This window comes from Myotis yumanensis, unplaced genomic scaffold, assembly GCF_028538775.1.
Source record: "Myotis yumanensis isolate MYYU_CA2020_CCGP unplaced genomic scaffold, mMyoYum1.0.hap1 SCAF_9, whole genome shotgun sequence".
Classification (NCBI taxonomy): domain Eukaryota; kingdom Metazoa; phylum Chordata; class Mammalia; order Chiroptera; family Vespertilionidae; genus Myotis; species Myotis yumanensis.
The window spans coordinates 72,580,084-72,589,714 of NW_027223760.1; the positions used below are offsets into that span (position 1 = coordinate 72,580,084).

General features: G+C 42.5%; 1 protein-coding gene across 1 annotated transcript; it reads right to left on the minus strand.

The window, feature by feature from the left end:
- Window positions 1-367: 367 nt before the first annotated feature.
- CCDC71L (coiled-coil domain containing 71 like) lies at window positions 368-4,448 on the minus strand. The gene has a single exon (XM_070424642.1). It carries the CDS (start codon window positions 4,411-4,413, stop codon window positions 3,709-3,711), a length of 705 nt encoding a protein of 234 aa, XP_070280743.1. The 5' UTR covers window positions 4,414-4,448; the 3' UTR covers window positions 368-3,708.
- Window positions 4,449-9,631: the final 5,183 nt, after the last annotated feature.

Genomic DNA, 9,631 nt, shown 5'->3' on the forward strand with positions numbered 1-9,631 from the left:
TCTTTTCTTTCAGAATTTGGAAGAATGTGAGCTTTAGAGTTTCTATCACTACCCAGGGGGGCTTGGAGTCAGGACTCAAAACTAAATTGTGATGCATTTTTAAAGTCTTTATTGCTGACAAACTGGGTAATGGCTTGGGCTTCAGCATGAGGCACTGTCCTGGAGACTCACTAGATCAGTAAAGAACTGATGTAACATAGATTCCCAAGATAGCACAAAACACATATCTCAAAACCTCCAGGAGTTTGAAGTTCACAAAAAAGTCAAAGTTTATCCCATAGCATATTAAAATGCTTTCCAATTCACATGTAAACATAAAATCCCATTTCAAAAACTCTTAACATCATTAGAAAACACAGACACTGTGTATTCTCTAAAATTTATTTACAGTTAATAAATTAAAAAGCAAAGTACAACCAGATTGTAAATCTTACTCATATGCACATCAAACTGTCCAAAAAAATTCAGTTCCATTACAAATAATTGCCTTATAATGCACTTTAGACATAACAGTCCATCAAGAAATATTTTACACACAGATAAAATATTATGAATATATGTCCATTAAAAAACAATTTAAAGGGTGCTGTGACAACCCTTAAAACAACAAAAAACTTTTGAGTTCAAAATTGCTCAGTTTTTTGTATTCAAATATTTTTTATTTTTTTTATTTTTTTATTAAAGAGTTTTCAGATTTGCACATAGCAAATCAATAGGTGTCAGCCACCGGCTTAAGTTACACTTGCCCAATAGGGTACTCAAACTTGGACAAAATAAATACACACCCCAACGACACTTTGCACTATCAACAATGAAGCTTGCCCTCAACAATCATAACATAAAAATAAGTTGCTGGTTAACAGGAAGGATAAAAAATGACATCGGGAATTTCAAAAGGTTATCTGAGGTGCCAGTCACCACATTTAGGCACTCAAGAGTTAAAAATTCATTGGAAGCATAGCAAGGTGATACACTTCCTTCTGGCTTCCCCTCTCCACTTGTGCCATTTGAGATCTGAGAAGGTAAAAGAATGAATAACGATCACAGGATTTCTTACAAAAACTATCTACAAGCTAAGCTACAGACTCACTTTAGAGGACAGTAAACGGTTGCCTCACCATAAAGGCCACCATGCCAAGTTCATTTTCACATTCTGCCCCAAAGTACCCATAAAATACTTTCCCTTTCCTATTAATATGCTAATCAACTATATTAGTTGTTTCTTCACATTTTAGAAGTTGTAACATATGCTAAACTTGGCAAAAATAATGATTTACATCATTTTTACAAACTAGAAATGGCATGGATTTTTCAGTCAATCCGATAAATAACATTGTATTCAGGAAGGGCAATGAGATCCAAACTGAAGTCAGACTGCCCAGGTAATCCAAAGAAGCATTTATGTGAGTTCAAGTGTACTAAAGCAACAAGGCATGAGAGAAAAAAATATTAAGCATCTCAGTTACAATAAATGCATGGTGTCCGTGAGTATGTTTTCAGTTTTGTGCCGAGGAAAGTTATCCTCCCAGCTAAGCCTAATTTCAAAATCCTCTGGGAAACTATCTAGATAAGCTGTATGTTGAAATTACATTCTAATATGGCCATTAGATTTCTTAATTATTATAAAACTATATACAAAGTGAAGTGGTACAAATACAAAATTTTTCCCTCAGGTGCTAGTTAGCCTAAGTTAATAGAGGGGGGGAGAGGGGAAACGGATGAGAAGAAACCCTATATAAGTGAAATATAATTGGCAGTGGAAGCTAATAACCAGAAGAATATAGATAAGCTTCCTATCACACAAATATAATTTAACACCCTCCATCTTCCAATTATTCACTTTTATTTATTCATGTGTTTGTTACAATGCATTACCGTTGACTAGTGAATAAAAGAATATGATGCTTTACTGGGAAAGTGGTATAAAGTCATATATATGTGTATATATAAAATATTCTTTTTAACAAAAACACTGAAATTAAAGTCACAAAGCTCCTACAATGGACTATTAAACTTGGAAAAAAAATCATTTCAGAAAGCTATGCCATTTAAATTCTAAGAACACAAGAGTCAAAATTGCAGCTCATTATTCTCCTAAGAAGCTACCAAGCAGAGATAGACCTTAATATTGAGTATTACATATCTGAAGTTCCAGCCCAGTACAGATCGCTCCATGGCGGAATACCCAAATTTGAAATGATAGTGGTACAAAAACACTATTTGACCCTTTAGACATTACAGTAAAATCTGGCTGTGGCACCACTGGCTAAAAACCATTAAGTCTTGCTGCCACCAATGACCAAAGGCACTTGAATAATCTAAAGTAACACACTGGGCCATGTGGTATAAACACTACTTATTATAAAAGTGTAAAAGCAGGGTCAGCACTCTGTGTGGCTTGCTTGTGGTCTTCAGTTATCAAAGACCCATAACTGCAAACATGAACTTAAATGGAAACAAGGTAAAAAAGGAAACTGGTGGAGCAAAAAAGTCAACGTGTTTATAAAAGTGGTGGTATTAGTCTGGACACGTCTTATTATCCAACAACAACAAAAAGAAAGAAAATGAGAGCTATTTTGCCCCAAGTAACTTCAACCAGTTACTTTTACCAAGAAATGCCCCCCCTCTTCTAGACCATGTATAATTCTGAGAATTCTGGTGAGTATTCTGTTTATCATTTTAACCACAAAATATATCATTCATTTCTCCGATTGGACTCCCATTTCAAAATAAATTACCCTCGAAATATTCCTGGATTTGTAGGTTGGACCAGTACAAGGAGGCCAGATAATTTCTAATCGGATTCCATCCATTTCTTTAACCAACGTTTTTTTAAATAATGCATTCATTTTTTTTTTAATATCACAAGCCATATGGTTTTAATGCACTTTAATTTTTATTCAATTTTTAAGTTTAACAAGTCAACTTTCCCTAAACAAAACTTGAGTTTCTACCATTTTCTTTAGAAGCTCAGTAAATATAAACTTTGTCAATAGAAAAATCTTTAGAAACACCTTAAAATAACCGACACAGTTGCATTTTGCATCTCTTTGCGTGCCATCAAAGCCGTACAAATCCTTGCACGATGAAGAGTCAGCCACAAGCTGGTGTCGCTTGGAAAACATCCTTGGTCACAGCGCTGGAATCCAGTCCACACCGGGAACCGAGCGGGAGTCGGAATACCCTGAGCACGAGCGAGTGCAACACCACGAAACACGGCCAACCGGTTGTTCGGGGAGAGGGGTGGCAGGCAAAACGGAAAGGGGGGGAAAAAGGTATCGAGGAGGAGGAGGGGTGTCAAAAGCAAGTGGGTTCTGACTTGTGACACGGGCGTGGAACCAAATCCTTTGGGAAAAGAATGACTTCTTCGGAGGGCTTCCAGACCAGTGAGGTAGAGTCCGAAGGGAGAGGAGGGACCTGCCCCGCGGTCCCGGGGACGTCCCCGTCGGGGGGAGGAGGAGGGGGCCCCTCCGGCGGGTCCAGCGGCCTCCTCCCCCCGCAGACCGGGCGCCGAGGGGCAGCGGCGGGCACACGGCCCCGGGGTCCCAGACGGCGGCGCCGCGTCCAGGGCACCACCCGGCGGCTGCTTCGCCCGTAAAGTGCACACGGGGACCGAGTCCCGGCCGCATCTGTAAACACTCGACTGACACCTGTTCGTCCCTCCAGGCGGGGGCTCCGTCCGGGGGGCGGGGGGCCGGGCGGCTGCGCTCACGCCCGAGGCACCGGGAAGCGGCGGAGCCTCACCACGGGCTCCAGGTTCACCCGCAGGACCTGGCGCGCCCGGCGCCGCACGGCCGCCAGGCTGCGCTCGCCCCACACGTCGCCGCCGACGCGGATGGTGGGGAAGCTGGTGAGCGTCGGGGTGGCCGCCCTCCAGATCTCCTCCAGGGTGCGGCCGCCGAAGCAGGCGCCGAGGGGCCCGGGCTCCGCGGCGCGGGTCTCCCCGGGGGCCGGCGGGGCCGGCGGGGGCGGCGGCGGCTTCTTCCTCCTGCGGGCGGCGGCCGCCGGGACTCCGCGGCGCCTCCTCCGGGCCGCCCTCCGGGCTGCCCGGCCCCGCGCCGGCCTGCGCGCCGGGGGCGCCGGGGGGTCGGGCACCAGGGCCCGGCAGGAGGCGTAGCCGTAGACGTCCTTGCTGCGCAGGATGTGCGGGGAGAACTGGTGCTTGAGGCTGCACAGGAAGCCCCAGAGCTCCGCGTCCGAGCTCATGAACTCCGTGCTGCGGGGCATGAACAGCTTGAAGGCTTCGCCCAGCGCCTTGGTGGTGTCGGCCAGCGACAGCTGCGAGCGCGAGTGCACCACCTTCTCCTCCTGCGCCGCCAGCCCGGCCCCGGCGCCGGCCCTCCCGCCGCCGCCGCCCCGGAAGGCCGAGGCCGGGGCCGCCGGGGGCCGCCGCCTCTTCCCGGAGCGCCGCATCGGAGGCCGCTCGGGGCCGCCCGCGCCCGCCGGGCCCCGCCGCCGCCGCCGCCGCCGCCGCCGCCGCCTCCCCCCGCGCCCGGCCGGCTCCGCGGCGGCGGCCGCTGAAGGCGCCTACCGCCCGGCGCGCCTGTCGCTACTTTTCTCGCCTCGGCCGCCGCCCCTCCCCCTCCGAGGGCGGAGGACGCGGGCGATCCCGCCGCCGGTGCAAGATGGCGGCCGGCGCCCACCCCTGGGCTTTGTCATTGGACGGCGCCTCGCCTCCCGGCTTCTCTTTCTTCTCCTCTCCCGCTTCCTTTCACCCTCTGCCTTTCTTTAAAGGCGCCCGCCGCCGGCCCCGCCCACCGCGGCCTCGGCTCCGCCCATTGGGTGCTCTCCGAAGAGGGGCGGGGCCAGTGGGGTAGAGGCCAGTTCCTGGAAGATGGTGCCCGGGTGGCTGGCGGTGGTGGCCCTGGAGCCCGAGGCCCCTGTTGGGTGGGGACCGGGCGGGGAGCCATGGCCGGGGGAAGGGTGGCCGTCGGCTCCCCCTTGGGGTGGGGGCCTCTCAGGGTGAGAGGGTCTCCCCTCCATGTGGACATGGAGCTGGGGGCTCTACCAGTGGGCTGTGGCTGGCTTCACAGGGAACTTTAGGTTGGAATCAAGAAGGAATAGGCTTTCTCAATCCCCCCTGAACCCTCAACGGCCTCTTCGGGCAACTTCATCCAACTCTTCCCTCTTTGCGCCCCAATCCCTTCCAAGCGACCCCTGGGCATCCAGAGCCACTCAGGGAAGAGCGGGGGCATCGGTGAGATGACCCCCTTCTAGACGGTGCACCGTCTTCATAGTGAAGACAGTCCTGTCATACTAAGTAGTTGCTCAAGTTGATCCAAGATCAATGACAATGAAATTGTTTGGAGCAGGACAATGTTATAATTTACATTTATATTGTAATTTTCTCTTGAATGCCCTTAAATTTTTAAGGTTGAAAAAAAAATCCAATACCCAGAATTTTGAGGTAGGCATGAAAACTTCACCTTTCCTGAGCATCTTATTTTGCAGTAGAGAGCTGAGAAAGCAGAGAAGATTTTGTGATTTGCATATTGTTGCTAATGGTCCCTTCAAATGTTTTAGCTGAAAGATGCCTAGTTCAATCTCTTCATGTCACAGATGAGGAAATTGGGACCCTTAGAGGTTCCCTAATACACCTTGCTGATAGGCCTGGGACTGTAGGTCTTTAGATTCCTAATCTAATGACCAATATAGATTTTAGAGGATTTTTTCTAGTTGTGCTGTCCAGACTCTAAAAGGTTCAACAGAAAATTATGCATACATGGAATAACCAAGGGACAGAGCTGTACCCTTATTTCTACTTCCACATTACCCAGAATTAAACTGTTTTTATGTGTCTTATATTGGACTTACTGATAACATGTTGTTTGAACCAGATAATACTTTGTTGGTTAGTTTCAATAATAAAAGCAAAACTTCCTACAAGAAAACAGTTCTCTACCTACCAAAATCATGGTAACCTTATGAAGAGAAAATCATTTTCCTAGAGAAGCACACCCTGTTCTCAGAACAAGGTTAGAGAGCAATTACCAGCTTCCTAAATCCTCATGTAAAAATGAGATCATAACTGTTTGTCATCATAGTTCTTGGTGAGTCTGGGAACACAGAGTAATATAAAATTTGAATAACTTCCATTGGAATGCCCCTATATATTGACATAGAAAAAACTCACATATTAAGCCAGTGGAACTTTAAGGGGACTTCATAATGGAAGAAAGGGGTAAAAGAAGGATTTATGGACTCCTGGTTTCTCATATTGTTTTCCTCTCCCTTCCATGTTAGTAGTATTACAAGTACTTAGGATCTTTTGCCTCATAAATATATACCAGGAATCTACACAAACTTACAGAATTGATTTCAATTAAGAGGAGGAATCTTTTTCAACATAATTTTTATTTTCATAAAACAAGATCTCAACAAATGGCTGAGAAATAGTTCATTTTTATAACACATATTCATTTAATTTACTTAAAACCAAACAAAATTTTTATGAAATATTTTTAGTATCATGTTAAAGTGCTTAAATTATTATATACTTTTAAATTTGGCATTGTTTGACCTCTCTGTTCCTCTATGTTTTTTTCAATTTCTTAATTTCTACATTTTTTCTTTAACTTCTACTTCGCGTGCCTCAGTCTTAAAAAATGGCTCCTCACCTATTCTCCGAAGTAAGTAAAATTTACACAGAATAATGATATGTTTCTTCTTGTTTCTGGGACTTTCCTGAGACACTATAAAGTTTATGGAAGTTGACAAATTAAATTTTTGTTCTTGAAGAATAATAGTTTAAATCCTCAATTTATTCCTTTACTTCTCAAGGGAAATGATGCTCCCTTTTTCTGATAAATGATGGGTAATAAAAATAAAAAAATCTAGCTATGTATATTTCTGAACTTGTGTAAAAATGAATCCAAGCAGAATAAGTAATTGGAGAAATTAAAAATAAAATATATCTCTTAGCTATCCAGAACCTTTAAGATCCCACTTCTATGAAAATAATTTACTTCTTAGAAAGTGGCCAAAAATAAAAATAAAAAGTATATGTAAGTGATTGTGAGTATCAACTCCGGAATCAAATAGATCTTTACAGCAAACATCCTTGAGCACTTTTTAAAATCTTTCTGAGCCTCAGTTTTCTCATCTATGAAATGGGCATATAACTTCTACTTCAAAAGATTGTTTTGAGGATTGTATGAGATAGCATCAGTAAAACATTTACTACAGTATTTTGATCCCAATAAATGACTATTCTTATTTGTCTTATCTAATTATGAGGATTTTATTTAGTTTAGCCAACATGTTTCTATAGTACAGTGCAAGATTTAAAAAATCGTAATAAATTGATAAGGAGAAAATGAAAATGTTTAAGTAACAGAACAGAAGGCAGGAAAAAAATAAAGAAACAAAAAATACAGAACAGACAGAAAACAAAATAAAATGAGAGAATCTATCAACATAACACTATACTAATGCTTACTGATCAGATCAGAAATTTCCCAGATGGTAAGTGAACCAAGCAATTGACCAGACTTGAAATTAGCAAGACCTGGATTAACCAAAATTCTTTGTTCTTCTGGTCTACTTAAAAGATTTTCCTTATGTTTAATCAAAATCTATTTCCATTTTATCTTTTATTCATTGTCCGTCTTCTAGAACTTCATAAAACCATTGTAAAAATGTTTTAGATAGTCAGATCTTCAAAGTAAGCAACTTCATCCTGTTAACTCAAATTTAAAGCCAAATAAAAACCCTAAATTTTTTCCCACATGAACCTTTCCCAAATTATGTATGCCTTGCACTTACTGTACATGGGAGGTTTTACATTTATCTTTATTAAATTTCATCATTTTAGTTTCAGTCCAACATTCCTATCTATTGTGATACTTTTGAATCTGGATTCTGTCATGTCTGATTTTAATCCTTTCAGTAAATTAAGCAAGCATCCTTCTGCCTTAAACCAAGTCATCAGCACCACAACCAGTTAGCACAGACTTAATGACAAAGACCTATGTCACTCTACTGAATACTTGTACATGCTGATACACATCCACTTTTGGGGTATGGTTCATCCATTAGCCTCAAGCCTGTCTTATATTATCATCAAGCTCACACTTTCTTATTCAGGAAGATATTATAAAAAACTTTGTCACATTTTTGTTAATATCAAAATATACTGTTGACCTGGCTGGGTGGCGTGGTTGGAGTGTCATTCCATACACCAAAATATTGCAGGTTCGATTCCCTATCAGAGCACATACCTAGGTTGCTGATTTGATTCCATGTTGGGGCACGTATGAGAGGCAAATGATCAATGTTTATCTCTCTCCCTCTAAACATAACCTCAAGTGAGGATTAAAAGTATATATATATATGCTGAACCTGGTATCCTTATCAAAAATGAAATGAAGCCATCACATAATTTTTTAAATAAGTTTACACTGTTTGATCTCAATTGTAGACCCCACTCGTCCTATCCTTCTTCTTAATAATTTGGAGCTCAAGTGCAGTTACATATAAAAATAACCAGTTTGAGACCAATTGTATCAAATAAGCATATTAATATATATGCCTCGTCTGAAGCAAAATTTCCTTCCAAACTTCACCACAATGTATTCCTAAAATGTCTATTCACTCAGTCATTCAAATAATTTATTGAGAGTCTACTATATACCAAGCTGAGGGGGAATAAACAGTGTGCAGAACTATATCAGGAATCTGCCACATGATCCTTATAGGCTTGTATTATTAGTTTCTTATTTCTGCTGTCACAAATCATCACAAACTTGGTCGCTTAAAGCAACACAAATGTAGTACCCTACAGGTACTACAGTTTGACACTGGACTTACTAGGCTAAAATCGAGTTGTCAGCAGGACTATGTTCTTTTCTGAAGGTTCTGGGAGTGAATCCATTTCCTTGCCTTTTATCTTCTAGAAGCCACTGACGCTCCTTATCTTATGAACTCATCCTCCATCTTCAAAGGCAGAATGTTAAATCCCTCTGACCATTCTTCAATATCACATCTCCCTCTGACTCTTCTGCTTCTTTCTTGAATCTTACAGGAAACTTGTGATTACATTGGCCTCACAAGAATAACCTCCCTATTAATTTTAATTGAATTTATTAGGGTGCCATTCATTAATAAAATTATGTAAATTTCTGGTATACAATTCTACAACACATCATCTGTCTTTTGTATTGTGTTTGCCATCCTAACTCAAGCCTCCTTCCATCACCATTTATGACCCGTCTATCCTCTTTTAAAGTCAGCTGATTAGCAACCTTAATTCCATCTGCAAACGTAATTTCTCTTTTCCATATTACCTAACATTCTTACATGTTCCAGATGTTAGGACGTGAACATCTTTGGGGGACCATTCTTCTGTCTACAGAGTTATAGGTTTAACCATTAATAATGCAGATTTAACATATACTGGATATTCACATTCTGGGCCAGACTCCATGCTAACCAGTTCACATGGATCACTTCATTTAATCTTCACAACAGTCCCATGAGGCAAATATTATTCTACACACCCCATTATACAGATCAACAGACTGTACTATTCTTTCCCATTTATGTTTCCTTGCCCATTTCCTCCATCTTCCTCTTTCCGGATCTTATCCATCCTTGGAGGCTCCTCACCAAAGCCTTTTGACCCCCTATGTGC

Bases quoted from the DNA above. Each gene is read 5' to 3' on its own strand.
- CCDC71L (XM_070424642.1), bottom strand. From the start codon at position 4,413: ATGCGGCGCTCCGGGAAGAGGCGGCGGCCCCCGGCGGCCCCGGCCTCG.